Source organism: Urocitellus parryii, chromosome 4, assembly GCF_045843805.1.
Source record: "Urocitellus parryii isolate mUroPar1 chromosome 4, mUroPar1.hap1, whole genome shotgun sequence".
NCBI classification, from domain to species: Eukaryota; Metazoa; Chordata; class Mammalia; order Rodentia; family Sciuridae; genus Urocitellus; species Urocitellus parryii.
The window spans coordinates 30036142-30053362 of NC_135534.1; the positions used below are offsets into that span (position 1 = coordinate 30036142).

Here is a 17221-nt window from a genome sequence, read left to right on the forward strand (position 1 = left end):
AAAAGCAACTTGGAGAGCGCCCGGCTCAGACAAGGAGCTCACTAAATGGTAGCTATTGTTAACAAAAATGTTTTAAAGCTGGAGACTGCAGTATTTAACAAAGTACAGATGCTCAGCACAGCCAGTTAATGACTTTGAGAAGTCTTTGTTGTTCCTGTTTCCTTTGCTGTAATATCTTTTCCATTATAGACCAGAAGCCTGGCTTTCTGATGGGTGCATCTCACTCTGGTACCTTGGTTAAGACCAGGAGATATTCCAGCCAAGCTGCAATTTTACCCTTTTATGTGTGCAAAGGGAACAAGGTTCTGTGAAGTTGCACCAAGAAAACATCAATTAAAAAGATATTTAAAAGAGTTGTAGGTTTCTGAGGGAAAGATAATAAAACGAGAAGGGCTGGGGCAACAGGATATGATGTTGAAGTTCTGGCACCAGGAAGTAGGGAAGAAAACCTCCAGATACATTGTGGTTAATAAACTGAAGACTCTCAAGTGCTACAGTGCTTGGTAAGGCCATCCCACCAGGTACAAGTAGTGTCCTCAGCAATTGGGGAGGAAGTAGGGCCTAATGATTGCTATAGGAGACAGTCAGTCTATAGTCCTGAGCTTCAGTAGCCTGGCTTAGTAGGTGACCTTGAGTGGCTTATCTTCCTACCTTGGACAATTTCCCCAAAGTTCTCATAGTCTACAACTAAAAGGGTCAGTGAAGATAAAATGACAGAAGGAAATTCACAGCAGGTTTGGCAAACTGAACCCCAACCCCCACCCCCAACACATCTGCTATGAGTTTTAGGATTTTTAAACACTGCATTTTAATGTCTTTAGGCAGAGCTTATTTTTATTTTTTAATTCACATGGTTCTACTATTTCCGTCCTTCACATGTGGCCCCTGAAAGTCTCTGAGTATATGACTTATGGTCTTAATGCAATTTCTGCTCTATTAGGAGATTAAAATTACTTAAAACTTAATTCCATCTCTTCACCAATTATATGCAAATATGTACTTCTCAAGTTCCACAAAGATGATTTTGCTGGCTTAGCTTTAATTTATATATATATATATATTTTTTTTGCAAAATGGGGTAAAAATTAAAATTGGACCTTCTTCCTAATTAATACAAATTATAAAGCTTCAAATGTTATTTAAAACATCATTCAGGACCAAGTATTCTTTGTTATAATATACTTTGCTTGTAAAATTAACCTAGACATTGGTCATTTTACTCAGAGGAGAAAACATGTCTCTAAATAACCATCTTTAGTCTGCCCTTTTGCCACTTCCCAGGGTTCTCCTAAGACACTCCGGGGAAAGTCAGGAGTAAATTAGCCTCCCACATCTAATAACCCAAACACCATCTTCTCTAGCAGTACCAGTTAGATATGTAAATCGCCATGAATATTTACACCTAGCAGGGTCCTTTGTGCACAACTCCAAGAGACAAATGGTATTTCCAGTAATAGTTTATTGATTTCCAAATGCACAGGGGCGCCGAGTCTGAACATCCTGGGATAGCAGTAAATCTCTCTTACAAAATAATTTACAGTATGAAAATGATATACTGAAACATTAACTCAAATGTGTAATTCCCTTGAAAGACTGAGTGTTCCCTTGTTTAGTGGAAGGGTAGAAGGGGAAGAGGAGATGTGACTGCACAGGAAAACAGGCAGAGTACAACAACGGGTTTGTTGGTTCTACTCACTCATGCAGTGTGGCCTGTCACTGTAAAAAAAGACTTGTCAGGTTTTACTCCCATCAAGTATAAATGTGCTGTCCCCTCATGGTCGTATCAAACCCAGCATGGGTTCTGTGGCCTTTTTTGTACCAGTATACCTCCAGTGTCTTCATTTATTTTTATTTCCTGCTCTGTCCCTTCCTTGTTTTGGTGTGCTCAGTATTCCACACGAATCTGTCTTACCTGGCAGGTCCCCAATATTCCACATGGTACTATTGTCCCTCCCAGGAACTGCCTGGGTCTTATGGCTCTAGGAATGGGTTAGTTGGAGGTGGGGGTGGGGTGCAGGTTAAAGAAACACTGCTAGGCAAAGAAAATATGAGACCTGGAGTCTCCTGTGTGAGCTTTCTTTTTCTCTTAGGACTGGGGTGGACTTGATCCATAATGAGATTTTCAACTAAAAAGCATGTGTTGAACAGCCATTATATGAGGGCAGACTTGCAGGAATCAGGAGGAGGGTATTTTCTACGTCGGGGGAAAGGACTTCCTAGGCTCTGCTACTACAACAAGTTTGTGAATTCTGCAATTGAGCCCGCAGGCCCCAGTAGAGTGACCAAAATGGCTTGGGTCACCAAATGGTCAGGCACACAAACACAATTATGGAGGAGAGCTGGAGTGAAATTTCCTTCAGGACTGACACCTTGGCTCAGTGCTTTAGGAGCTGACAACCTCCACCAGGGAGTTACTCTTCTTGGAAATGAACATGTAAACTCCAATCATCTGGTGGCGTGGAAGAAGGTAGCGTGCAAAACAGTGAAGGGTTCCTTAGAGCTTCCCTTCATTGTTAAATTGTGTGTGCGTGTACATATATACACATAACATTTATCATTTAGATATCCACCCCCCCGCCCCAGGTATCAATAAGACAGTCTAGATTTACTGTGACTTTGAATTGGTTCACCTAATAAAGCACAGGAAGAGAGATTACCTTTACTAAAATACAAAGATTTCCTTTTCTGCAGGAATAAAGAAGTAGATGCTTTTAAATAAAGTTAGAGGAGAGAGCAGAACACCCTTCACTTTTTCTATTTTGAAAAACACCTTATTTATGGGAAATGGTACTAAAAAGGAAAGGCTCCCTCAGGAGCAAGGGGCAGGCCCAAGTTAGCAATATGTACTTAAAGCGTCTGCTAAAGCAGAGGAATGAAGCAACTTTAATGTCATTTCTGAGCCCAAACTATACCCATGAAGTGTCTTTTTGAGAAAAATTCAAATTAATGGTCAGAGTACAGCAAGAGAACCAGACATCTTGACTCCCTCTGTATTTGTAGGTGTCCCGTGGGATGGGACAAAGGAATTTCTGGAGAGGCTAGAGATCTGGATTCAAAACTGGCTCCAATATTTCCTAGCTGTGCAACATGAGACAATGACTTCCTCTATTTTATCATCTAAGAATGAAGGTGTAGTACAAGGCCTGGCTCATAGTAGATCCCTAATATAGGCTACTCTCCGGAATTCCTGGGCAATAACCTGAGAGTTCAAGCACTTCTTAGGATTGTCCTGGATTTAATGATACCAAATCAAAGGACAAATCCCTCTCTGCATCCAGAAACCCAACATTTGGAAGGCAGCCAGGAACTGCTGTGAGTACCTGATTCATTCTGGAGACATCCGTTATCTGCATCCCTTGATGACTTCTCCCCAAAGATTTCTGCCTGCAACCAGTTAGGACACAATTCTGAGCACTCTCATTTCTACTGACCTGGTGGGAGGGAAGCCTCAGAATGCTGGGGCTTAAGGCCAAGCAGCATGCTCCAGCTCTGGGGGGAAGCTGGTGCCACTGCAGGAAGCATCCTAGTTTGTACATTGATAAATGCTGCCAGCAGGAACTTAGGAGCCTGGGCAGAAGCTGCTGCGCTGTTTAATGCTTCCCTGGTTAAAGTTTTATCAGGTGCTGAAGACAGCAGGAGCCCATAAAGCAAATCTGAGACCCTTTCTAAGTAAAAGCAAAAGTGCTTTCCTTGAGGATTACAGACATGATAATTTATTGAGACAAGTTGGCACATATTTCTACAATTCTGTTGGTATCTACTGCATAAATGTTTGGATTTTCCAATACTGACTTAAAGTAATAACATATGATCAGGTATGTAGAGCCAATGATCTTTCCATTGCTAATACAAGGCTACCATTTGAAGATCAAACAATGATTATTGGGGAAAGACAATACAAGTTTCCAAATCCTAGTCTTTTAAATCTTCTGATATTTTAAATTCTTTCAAGAGTGGCCATTGGTCCATCTTTTAGGATGGTTTTGTGGATATGGTTGGAGGTTGTTAACTAGCAATATACTGAATTCTCCAGTCTTTACAGACAGATAAATGAAGCACCAAAATTATCTTAGCTACTTGCTGGACACCAGTTTGAGCATTTTTTTTTTTTTTTTTTTTGGTGAAAAACAGCTCAAACTCCTCCCAGTCCAAGTCTCCTTGCATATGCAGTGAGCTAGGATAACTGTAACTAGCAGCATATATGCTTGTAGCTTCCTGGTCTCAAAGGAATTAAGTCATTTCATCACATGCACAGTGTTGAACAATGACATAAATACAAATGATATAAACAGGACTCCTACGATAAGCAAGTTGTGTTTCTGCCTCAAAACTATCCTGCACACACACTCAGCAGCTGGCCCCAAAGCTATCACACAGGTCACAGGCAGGCAAGCAGACAGGCAGGAATAAAGGGCTTTCCCTAAAGGCAGGCTCCTTGGCTCTGCCTCAGGGGTATTAGAAGTTTAGGACCTTGGGCAAGAGCAATCCCAAGGGGCTTGGATATAGTTCCAATTGTGTTCCTCAGAAGTGAGCATGGAAACACCACTAAAGGCAGAGGGAGGGAACACACAGCCCATTTGCAAACAAGAATTCCCTTCCAAGTCTCCCATTTTATCTTAACAGTTTAGGTGTATGAACATTCTATTCCATAATATAACTGTCTTTGTTTTATATAAAAATAAGGTTATCCCCTGACTTCAAACCATTTGTTAAGGAAAACTGACATCTCGGGAAGAAAGCGTGCTTTTGAGCTTACAATTTTATATTTCACTAGCACATCACTGCTTCCCAGGGGGTATAATGCTATAAGAAATTGTGATTTGGAAATGGGGAAAGGCCAGGAAATCTAAGCTCCAGGGTATCTCTGCTCATGTTACTGAAGAGGAGAGAGCCAGGGTGCAAAAGATGACCTGAAGGTCTGTGGGTAGGGAGTGCCAAGGGAAGGATTCCAATTAATGTAAAATAAAGGGATATTTGCTGGGAGATGGAACTGAATTCAGCAAGCTATAGAGTAGCAAGAATTCTCCCCATACTGCAATTAAGCCATATTAAGCTAACCTGGCAGAGGGAATGGCAAAAATCTACACTGAAAGTTCCCATTTGGCAATACACATTTCCAACCTTTCATGTTGTGATAAGCCCATAAAACCTGCAGAACTCATCTAAACAATCCAGGTTTTATCAGAGTCTTTAGTGACTATTTTGGAAACTCAGGCAAGTTAAATTCAGAAATATTGATTTCAAATTTTAATCAGATTTCTTTGGTCCTCTTTTCTGTGTCCCACCCCCAGGTCATTTCCTTTCCACCTCTTCAATCATCTTTTTCATTTCCATAGCACTGAATTATGAATCTGAAGTCCTGGATAACCTCATATGCTAAAAATATCTGTGGTCTTTCTAGCTTTTAACTTTTTCTCCAACCTCATTTTCAGGCCATCCATTCTAATTCACGGCACCACATTTCACAAAGGTAGAACTGGACTATTTAGAGACTGTGGACATGAGTCAATAAGGCCCCACTTTGTCCTCATGTGTTTCATGCTTCAGTATGAACAAAGTAGGTTTTTTTGTTTGCAGGTAGGCAAAAAGCTCTGACTTCCTTTCATGATTAGTCCAGGTCCTTCCTAATGAAGTATACTGTTGACTCACACAATATTATAGGGGCTAGCTTTCCTGAGTCAGTTCAAAGCAGCCATTAAGGAGTTCCCTGAAAGACCCTTTTCAATTGCTCCTGGTTGATCAAAAGGGCTCTTTCCTTGACCTACTGCAACAAGAAAATGAGAAGTACGTGGTAAGCATAAAACTGGTCATTCCTTGGAGAGATATGTGCCTGCTATGGATCTGGGGACATATCCAGTGGAAGTACATTTGTTGCTGGACAGCCTTCACAGAAATCAGAAGCCATTACACACACGCTGTCACACACATACAAGGGAAGGGGTGGTTTTCCACTCTGATGGCAAGCCTTCATGTGTCCTCTTCTTCACTGGCACCACTACAAAGGAAAAGGAGAAGCAGGTGAGTTAAGCCGTCACAGGAAGGGAGTAACACAGTCTACTGGTTGATGGCACCAGCTTTGTTGTCAGACATACCTGGATTCGAGTTCTAACTACCATGACTGAGCAGTGTGGCCATATATGGGCAAGTGATTTGATTTCTTTGAATTCTGATTTCTGTATCTGACTACTGGGAGAATGATGATAACAAAACTTACTTTTTGGGTGATTAGAGAATTGAGAGAATACATATAAAATGCAAAAATACACAGTGCCTATATACAGTACATGAATAGCTATAAAAAGGAGAAGGGGAAGATCATAATCCTTGTAAACTTAATTGACAAAATAAAGTGATGGTGAAACTTAGGAGTTTGATTTCTTTGAAGGCTTAAATCACCCGTTGTTAGGAGAACAAGGAGAAGCTATCAATGGCATTCTGCACTTGGAATAAAATGCAATGTTTCAATTCCTGCCACAGGTCAGTCCCTGGGTTTAAATATCATCCCTTCAGAGAAGGCACTCTACTGAAATAGGATTCCCTGGCTATTCTCTATCTTATTTCTTTCACAGCCCTCACCACATTTTATACTTTATTTGTTATTTATTCTCTCTCTGCCCTACTAGAGCATGTAAGAGTAGTTAATATTTTATCAACTACTGTACATCCAGAAGTAGTACCGTTTAAGGCACAGAGACTTGCTTAACAAACAAACTGCTTTTTAAAAAGGGAGTGAAATACAACAGGAAGAAAAGGAAGGACGGACAGAGTTGGAAGGAATGGCTAGTTATTAATGCCCTAACCAGAGTATTCCAGATGTCTGTGATGTTTCTAGTAGCCAAAAAGTGAGTTGTAGAGTCCCAGAGGCATGGCTAGTACCTCAGCTGCTCAGTCATAACACTTCTGGTCTGATCCTGACAAAGAGCACTGTCTAAACAGGGACAGGGTCAAGGAGAAGGCAGGGACAATGGAAACAAGGTGGGAGGGATGCTCACCTGTAGAAGGGAAAAAGTAGCAAACTTGCCTAGAATCTCCCCACTCACTTATAGTTACTGTGTCTTTAAAATAATAACAAAAGCCAACCTGATTTAGTGCTTATTGTGGGCCAGGAATCTCAGCTTAATGTTCTTCATCCATTTTTCCTATCACTCCTCACACCAATCCTAAGATATACGACTATTATTATCCCCATGAATCAGATGAGGAAAGTAAAGCTCTAAGAGATATAAAAATCCTATGGTTACACAGAAAGGTTTGTGTCCTTAAAGCTTAAGGTTTACTTTTGGCCAGAGAAACTCTAAAGCAGACAAGCTGGTAGACAAAGTAAAGTCCCACGGTGCATTAGTTCCTAGCTATGACCTAAAAATTTTGCTTCTCACAAGATATTATCAATATCTACACAAAATCTGTGTCGTGTGTGTCTATCTGGGAAAGGCTTTAGGGGAAAATACCCTAGGCAACAGACTTCTAATACTTCCATTAAAGGTGAAAATATTTAAGACACGGGGCCTACAAATTACATTACATACACACTGAAGTCCAAAAGAACCAACTAAGTCAACTTCCCTATCCAAACCTCTGCCCTAGTTCCACTTTGTTTTCTTGCTGGTTGTCCAGTCATGGGATGGAGGATGCCAGTGAGCTTTCATTACATCAATATTTGATGACATCTGTTCTGATGGGAACAAAGGGTCTTTTATGAAAATTTCTCACAAGAATCAAGACATAGTTGAAACCAGCACTATATTCTCCCCCTTGGTATTATATTCAAAGCAAGCTCTTAATGTTACCTTGTCAGTTTTACTTCATACAAGAGGCTCAGCATGATGACTGTGCTCTTTCCCTAAGTTGAAGTTCACTTTTTTGAATTCCTGAGATACATATTTTAAAGGGTTCATGAACCCACTGAAATTGTATACAGTGTTTTGTCTGTGTGTTCCTTTGTCTAAGAAAGGCCATAATTTTCATAATAGCCTCAAAGAGGTCCAAAACTACAAATCAGGAATATCAAATTATACATAAATTCTTTTCCAGTTGTCAAATTTTTTACTATCAGACTTGGAGAAAAGCATAGGGAAGAGGTCAGAAGTCTTGACTGATTGAAATTGTTTCTCATTACTCTAAAAGAGACTGTCCCTGCATCTGAAAGATAAAGTTTATCTCACATTTTAAAACATAAGTTCTTGGGACTCTGTCAAATCATTTACTGTATTGTTTCAAATACTAAATATTACTTGAGTATCAACCATGTGTTAGGCATAATTCTAGGCACAAAAGACTATGATGAACACAATACATGCCCTTATAGAGTTTTACAGCTTAGTAGGTGAGACAAAAGGGTGTGGTGGTCATACTTTTTTTTTCTTCAAAACAGCAACTTCAAAAGATAAGTATCTTATTTGCATAATTAATAACCCATTTTTCACAATAATAACCTATCATTGGTATGAGGCAGCATTTCCTCTCCGAAATACTCCTCCTTTACCTAATATACAAGCAAGTTTATGGTTGTAAGATTCTATCTGAAATAGTCTATAAAAGTCCTGAATGTCCAGGTGAAGGAACACAGCCTTCCACTTAGGTATTCATTTCCCCTTTGAAAACATCTAAGAGCCAACACTTAGGATTTCTGCCTTGAGTGGCATTCAAGAGGTTATTGAGATTCTTTTTTTTAATATTTATTTTTTGGTTGTAACTGGACACAATATCTTTATTTTATTTTTTTTTTATGTGGTGCTGAGGATGGAACCCAGGGCCTCGCACGTGCTAGGTGAGTGCTCTACTGCTGAGCCACAATCCCAGCCCCTATTGAGATTCTTTTCAGCGCCTATTAATGCATTTTGTGTGTGTGTGTGGGGGGGGGGGCGGGCAGTACTGGGGATTGAACTCAGGGGCACTCAACCACTGAGCCACATCTCCAGCCATATTTTGTATTTTATTTAGAGACAGGGCCTCACTGAGTTGCTTAGCACCTCGTTTTTGCTGAGGGTGGCTTTGAACTCACAATCCTCCTGCCTCAGCCTCCTGAGCTACTGGGATTACAGACATGCACTACTGCACCTGGCTTGCCAATTTATTTTTAAGAAGACTCAAAGATGTGGGATTGCTGTGTCAGAAGAATAGGCATAAAGCATTTATTTTTAATAAACTAGGATGTTAGGCAGATAGCATTCTATAAAGGTACTGGGGGGAGGTTCAGGCAGCATTATATAATGGCTTTGGGATCACCAGACCAAACTAGATTGAAATCCATGTGTGAATTACTAGCCCTCTCAGAATCTCATTTTCCTCATGGTAACATTATTTAGCTTACAGTTTTGTTATAAAAGCTTTATGGAATTTCACAATACAAATGATAAAAAGTATTGACCTCCTTCCTTATGCTGAATTAAAAACTGCCTCCTAACTTTCAATGTTTCTCATTCTGGCACCTGAAACATTACATTTCAAAATAATCATGTTCCTATCCCCAAATTCCCTTCAAATATTTAGAGACAAACAGTATCCTGTGTGGCTTGCTGGAAGCTTTCTTAATGACAACTCCAGACCTACTGAAATATAGGTACTGGACAGAAAGACTGAGTTCTATAGTGCTGATCCTTCTATGTGACAGTTCTCTAGAAAATTCTACCTCTGTGAAATGTTGGACAATTAACTGAGTGAAGTTTAGTTAACTTGTTCAGTCACTGACTGATCTAGTTTGGGGGTATTGTTGTATCTCAGAGTGGTGGTCTTAAAAGTGTAGCACACATACCTCTGGGGTACATAATGACTTTCCAAGGAGTGTCTGGATATGAGCAGTTCTAAGGAAACAAATGTGCAAATCCTTAACTTCTATATATAGTCTTTCCTAAAACCGCTGTTCCTAAGAACATATGTGCCTGTGGTCTATAAGTTCTTTTTTATCCACTCCCACTTTCAAAATCACCTTACTCCCACATCAGAAAAAAAATGCACATTTCTCACTTTCCTGAAACCTACATGCAACAATTTTGCATGCCACTTCTACAAGGAAGTCTAGGAGAGGAAACAATCTCTGATTTTACCCAGGCATACACTCTTTGGCATGGTTATACACTTTCCTCTGTCTAGACACTTAAATTCAAAACTGAGATGGCAGTCATGAGTTGTGCACTGACATTTTATTCAAACTGAAAAAATAAAGTCAGCTTGATATGACAGAAAGCAAGTCTGATTTTGCTTGATGGCTTGACTGTAAGAACTGGCTTTTCCAATTAAATTATATAGTGAACCTTGTCTGTAAATTTAATAGGCTAAGGCCAAAGTGTCAAAAGTTTTGACAAAAAGAGATGTAAAAGTTTGTGTAAACTAAACAATATGTCAGCAGTCATATCTTTTGAAACTATCTAAACTTGATATATTTATATTTTCAGGAGTTAACTTCAAATGGGCAAGGAGGCATATATTTTCCTAAATTCTTCTACAGAATAGAAAAATAAAAAATTTGGCTAAAGGAACTGGAAGTTCCTAAATTGGGAGGGTGATGTTAAACTTTATACCTCCCTAGTTGGAGATATATAGTTAGGAATATAGTTTAGGGTGACAAAAATGGGATTAAGGAGTCCAGCCAGAAGAAGATTATGTCCCCTATCTGAGTTAGGCACACACTGAGGAATCCTTTCTGTTGTGCTGTGGTGCCTACAAAACTGAAGAGTTGTCAAAGGCATACCACAAACCCCAGTCTCACTAAACCCTCCATACCTGCTGATAAAGTGATTATGATAGACAAAGGTTTCACTGCCTGACAATTTTTTAGTTAGTCCATGCAGGTAGGCAGCTTAGCTTTTCAGTTCTGTCCTTAGAGTTTATACTCTAGTTAGGGGTGTAAGAAGAACAGGCATTCTAAATTTCTGAGTTTAAAAGTCTCTTTTTGTAAGCATATAATACAACTTAATTTGATTTGGCATCAGTCATGTTTGCAGAATTCTTGGTATTTATTAATTATTGCTGTAAAAGGAATATTCAACTCAGGAGAATACAGAAATTAAGAGGTATTGACAAGGGAGGAAGGCTAGATTCAGTCAAGATCCAAAAAGATAGACTTAGCATTCTCTAAAAATTAAGCAACAAAGGCATTGTACAAGGTGCTAATTGAGAAACCTTGAGCTTTCAGTATTTTAAGAAGTGGCTGCCTAGTTTATAAGTATGTGATCAAGCCCTGCTGGGGAGATTGCACACTCAGATGATCAAGAGACCTTTCTCTCCTAGACCCATTCATTTGCCTCAAAAGCCTGGGCTCAAAGCAAACAGGTTACTGTGTTGTAAAGGATCAAAACTCAAGTTAGCTGCAACCTGTGGAATGCCCTGAGGGATACCTACAGTGAGGTACAAATGTACTCAAGTTACCCTGGGTTAACTGAGAAAAACACAAGACCACTAACATTCCAGGCCTGGCTCAGCTATGTGACGCTGGGACTCCAAATCATATAAAAGTTAAGCTCCTCCTCATCTGTCAATTGTTATATCACTGTATGGATTTAATAAGAGGGAAAGTGTGTTTCTGGATAAGAGTCTATATGATTAAGTAATTAAGAGGGTTTAAGTAAGTGATAAAGAAGGTCTGTGTAAGTTTTTGAGCAAGTAATCTTAAAGAAATTAAACAGCTGGTTAAACAAAAAAAAAAAAAAAAAGTTAAGCTCCTTTCCCACTTCAGCACTTGCTGAGCTAATTAATTCACTCTCACTTTTAGTGTTTTCTCTTTGCTTCCTGTACCCCTCTAGTTATCCACTGTCTATCACCTCAACCTGAAGTGTGGCCTAAATGTTTCAAGTCTTTCACCTCTTTTTGGCTGAGTTCTAACACTGGGTTGAAAAATGGCACTGCTTGATTAGCACCTAGAACAGACAAAAGAATAAACTCTGGTATGAGCAAAAGCCCTGAAATTCTTCATTTCTTTGTGTTTCTTAAAAAAGTGATTTGGCTTCTTCCTCACTGCATCTTCCTTCTCAAACCACAAGACAGACAAGGAAAAGGGCTCTGCTCTCAAGACTGCATTCTGCTTTATCCTAGGAGCCTTCTTTCCTTCAAAAATTGCCATTATTTACAAAGGACTTAACATTTCACAACAGCACCAAGCAATTTCTACAATCTCATGGTACCCTAACAATAGTTCTTGTATTATCTCAGATCTATGTGTAAGAAAACTGAGATAACGATTATAACTTCTAAGTAGGTATTATTATCTCTGGAGAAGAGAAAGTTGAGGCCCACGGAGGTTACATGACTTGCTCAAGATACACAGCTTATAAATGGTAGATTTAGGTTAAGCAATCAGATTCTAGAGTCCTCAGAAATGAAACTGGACTTAACAAAGGTTTTTTGGTGAGATGGAAGATACCTGGCAAGTGCTTTTTTTAAACTGGGGGGTAGAGGCAGATAAGACAGGTAAGAGGGAGGATTAACATGGAAGGAGAAGGAAATACAGACCAGAGTTTGCCACTTGATCCTCACAGCTGGTTCTGCCTCCTCGGATCTATTAAGGGGACTTTGAAAAGGCTTAATCTCCAGTATGACCTATGATTACAGGGCCAAGTTTAATCTCTGAACCCTCTACTAGACTATTTACCATTTTTAGAGATGGCCACCCTTCTTGCACTCAACAGCACCTGTGTGGGTGGTGGCCTGAGTTCATGGAAGATGACAGGCCTGCTTAGGCAGTGTCCTGCTATAGGGAGGTACCTGAACAAAAGTAAAAGGTGGGCTTCTTAGCCTTCCAATGTCTCATCTGCTCCCAAGACTCCCTTCTTCTGTACTGAATTCTTTGCTGCTGTTACATTTAGCAAACAAGTTTCTAGTCTTTTTTTTTTTTAATTCAAAAAGTAATGTTTTCCATTTTAGTTGCCTTTTATTTTCTACAAACAGGTACTGCTTCTATAAAGAGAATAAAAGATCACACAGTGTTATTCACCAGGGATAATCACCACGAACTCACTGAAATATATCTGCCCATATTCCTTGTCTATATATATAAAATACATACTTATCTTTTATCATACTTCACAAGCTTGTTTTAATTTGCTTTTTCCAAACAACCATCCATCAAGAATTACTGACATATATTTCTGTAAGGCTATGATTTGTGATTGAATTGTATGGACTTAGCATATCTAACACTGGACATTGATTTGTACTTTTTCACTACTACCCACAACACTGTTGACACACATCATTATGGGTGAATCATCCTTAATTATTTCCAAAGAAAAATTCCAGAAGGGAAACTTCTGGGTCAAAAGCATGTTTGTATTTTTTTCCTTCAATAAATTTTAATTTTTAGAATAACTTAATATTTTGCTAAAAAGAATTATAAAGATGGGCCAATGGGTTCCCATACCCAGTTTCCCCTGTTATCAACAAGAAATGATTCAGAATATCTTAAGTTTTTTCCTAATGTTCTTTTCTTTTCCAGAATTCCACATTTAGTTATCATGACTCCTTAGCCCCACCTTAATAGTTTCTCAGACTTTTCTATTTGTGATAATCATGACTGTTTTGAGGGTACTGTACTGGTCAAATATTTTACAGAATGTCCTTCAATCAGGATTTTTCTGATGTTTTTCTTGTGATTAAGTCATGGTTATGAGCTTCTGGAAGGCAAACTACAGAGGTAAAGTGCCATTATCATTAAAATTATCAAGGAGTCAAGCTGAATATAATCTGCTACTATTGAAGCTCACCTTGACCAACCTGGTTGAGGTAGTGCTTGTCAGGTTTTTCCATGGTAAAGTTGCTTTGTTATGCCCTGCCTTCCCACAGTGTACTCTTCGGAAGAAAGCTATTCAGAGCACCTTATACTTAAAAGTGAGGAGCCGTGCTCCCTCTCCTTGAGGGTGGGGCATATACATAATTATTTGAAATACTCTGAACATAAGATGTGTCTCTTCTCCTTTAATTCTTCTATTGTTTATGTTTGTGTGGGCTCATGAAAATTTATTTCATACTTCGGGATATGATCTGAAACTACTTATTTTCTTGCTCAAACTGTTCAGCTTTGGGAGCTCTTTTTGTTGGTTCCTGGGTTCCCATCAGTGTGGGTTTTGATTTGCTTTTGAGTACTTCCTTACTTTACGGAACTACAAGATCTTTCAGGCTTAGCCTGAATATTTCCTGCCCCAGTTGTAGAATCAGGAATTTCTCTAAGGAGCACAGGATGTGCGTTTTTAATGGCATTTGACACATTATTATTAATATGCCCTCCAAAAACCTTCTTATGCTGATTTACAATCATTACTCATGCAGGTATGAGAATGCTCATTTCCCCCACACTCTTGCCAGTAACAGGGCATTTTCAAAAAGTCTGTGGAAAGCTGACCTGGCATGAGATTGTGTGTGTGTAATCGTGTACAAGCATATGTATGTATGTCTCATCTGTTCCTTCTCTCTGAAATAACTTCCATTTACATGGCTTCCTACTGAACTTGGAGAGGAAAATGCCATGGTGGAGGTAAGCTTTTCCTTTTCTCCACTCTTTCCCAACCTCCTTTCCCTCCCATAGCAATACTAGATTTCATATCACTGAGGATATCCTGTGTTGAGGGCTGAAAAGAACCTATCTCATATCCTCCAATGGGGTCTGGCAGTTTAGGAGCTAGAAGCAGAAAATAGCCCAAAGGTTTACCTTTCCTGTTTCCCCACACCTTCAGGATAACACCTGACCCAGTTTCCCTATCTTCTCTTGGTATACGAATAAGGGAAGCCAAATCTCTCTTAAGCACTTTCCTTCCACTGAAATCTTAAATGTAAGATTTAATACAATGCTGGCCTTCAAATTTCCTGTTGCCTCAGCCGCTGTATGTTATAAGTTACCAAAGAGAGAGGGAGAAGGAATCAATAAATAAATACCCTCTTGATACTAATCTCTGATCACTATAAATAGTAGTGTGTGTGTGTGTGTGTGTGTGTGTGTGTGTGTAGCTTTCAAATTCCATGATGACCCTGAGAAGAAGTTCAGAAGTTGGAAGCATACCAACCCTTAATGACCTAGTGCTAATTTTCATATGATAGAGGGTTAAGATTGTGGGTTTAAGAGTTAGAACCCCCTGGGTTTGAGTTACAGTTCCGTCATGTACTAGCTGTGGGATCTGAGTTCTGTATTTTTATCTGAAAATGGAGGACAATTTAGTAACTGCTTGGAAGAGGTCGCAAGAGGATTAAGTGAAATTAATGTACAGAGTGCTTGAGATATGTATAAAGAGCCTGGCATGGGGCCTTTCACATAGTAGGTGCCCAATATTTTTGTAGTTAGTAACATCATATGAAGAAATCAAATCAAGGCTGAGGGAGGCCAACAGACATACTAATGAGCTGATGGTGGAGTGAGACTGCCTGCAAGTCAGGAGTTTCAGGCTCCTGAATACACCACCTTGCAACCCCCACTATCTCTCTAAGACTATTTATGAGAGTGGGGTGGGAGGGAGCGAGAGGGAGATAGACAGTCAATATTGGTCACCCATTCACTGTAGACATCAGTCTGTCATTTGTTCAATATTCTTTCTCAAACCTGTTCTCTTAGTGTTTGATAATAGGCCATTTGTTGGTGACACCATAACAGCTCTCAGATATTGAGTGCTTTCTATGTGCCAAGCACTGTGCTCAAACCCTTAAGAATTGGTACCACCTCCCTATCCCAGTGAGCCCAACAGAAAGTCCTTCTGACTCACTGTGCACAACCTTTCCCATGTCCATCCATTTGTCTTTTCTACTGCCATCACCATCGATCACTTGAATTATTATAGTTGTCTAGACTGGTCTTCCTTTTTTTTTTTTTTTCCTCCCAGTTTGGGAATTGAACCCAGTGCCTCATGAATACTAGGCAAATGTTCTACCACATCCCCAGCCCCTTCAGAAACATTTTTTTTGTTGTTGTTATAGTTATAGAACCCAGGGATGTGCTACCACTGAAATACAGTCTCAGCCCTTTATCTATCTATCTATCTATCTATCTATCTATCTATCTATCTATCTATCTATCTGAGACAGGGTCTCAGTTGATAAGGCTGGCCTCAAATTTGAGATCCTTCTGCCTCAGCCTCCCCAGTAGCTAGGACTGCAGATGTGTACCACTGTGCCTGGCTTCTACTTCTACTTCTACTTTTAATTAACTATTGTATATTTACAGACTGCATTCACAGAGTTATATTTTTTAAATGTACAAAGGGTATATCATTGCCCTACTTAAAAAAAAAATCCCCACATCCTCGCCAGCACTTATTGTTGTTTGACTTCATAATGGCTGCCAATCTTACTGGAGTGAGATGGTATCTTAGGGTGGTTTTGATTTGCATTTCTCTGACTGCTAGAGATGGTGAGCATTTTTTCATGTACTTGTTGATTGATTGTATGTCCTCCTCTGAGAAGTGTCTGTTCAAGTCCTTGGCCCATTTGTTGATTGGGTTGTTATCTTATTGTCTAATTTTCTGAGGTCAAACAACAATAAGTGCTGGCGAGGATGTGGGGAAAAGGGTACACTTGTACATTGTTGGTGGGACTGCAAATTGGTGCAGCCAATTTGGAAAGCAGTATGGAGATTTCTTGGAAAGCTGGGAATGGAACCACCATTTGACCCAGCTATTCCCCTTCTCGGTCTATTCCCTAAAGACCTAAAAAGAGCATGCTACAGGGACACTGCTACATGGATGTTCATAGCAGCACAATTCACAATAGCAAGACTGTGGAACCAACCTAGATGCCCTTCAATAGACGAATGGATAAAAAAAAAAATGTGGCATTTATACACAATGGAGTATTACTCTGCATTAAAAAATGACAAAATCATAGAATTTGGTGGGAAATGGATGGCACTAGAGCAGATTAGGCTAAGCGAAGCTAGCCAAGCCCTAAAAAACAAATGCCAAATGTCTTCTTTGATATAAGGAGAGTAACTAAAAACAGACTAGGGAAGAAGAGCACAAGAAGAAGACCAACATTAAACAAGGATGAGAGGTGGGAGGGAAAGGGAGAGAGAAGGGAAATTGCATGGAAATGGAAGGAGACCTTCAGGGTTATACAAAATTACATACAAGAGGAAGTGAGGGGAAAGGGAAAAATAATACAAGGGGGAGGAATGAATTACAGTAGTGGGGGTAGAGAGAAGAGGGGAGGGGAGGGGAGGGGGGATAGTAGAGGATAGGAAAAGCAGCAGAATACAACAGACATGAGTATATCAATATGTAAATCAATGGAAGTGTAACTGATATGATTCTGC

The 17221-nt window shown here is 39.6% G+C and overlaps 1 protein-coding gene across 1 annotated transcript in view; it reads right to left on the reverse strand.

The window, feature by feature from the left end:
- Positions 1-1439: 1439 nt before the first annotated feature.
- Trim44 (tripartite motif containing 44) overlaps positions 1440-17221 on the reverse strand; it is a 113937-nt gene continuing 98155 nt past the window's right edge. Inside the window, exon 5 of the mRNA XM_077798136.1 lies at positions 1440-5995. Within this exon, the coding sequence (XP_077654262.1) occupies positions 5968-5995 (28 nt within the window). The 3' untranslated portion in view covers positions 1440-5967. The remainder of the gene's footprint in view (positions 5996-17221) is intronic.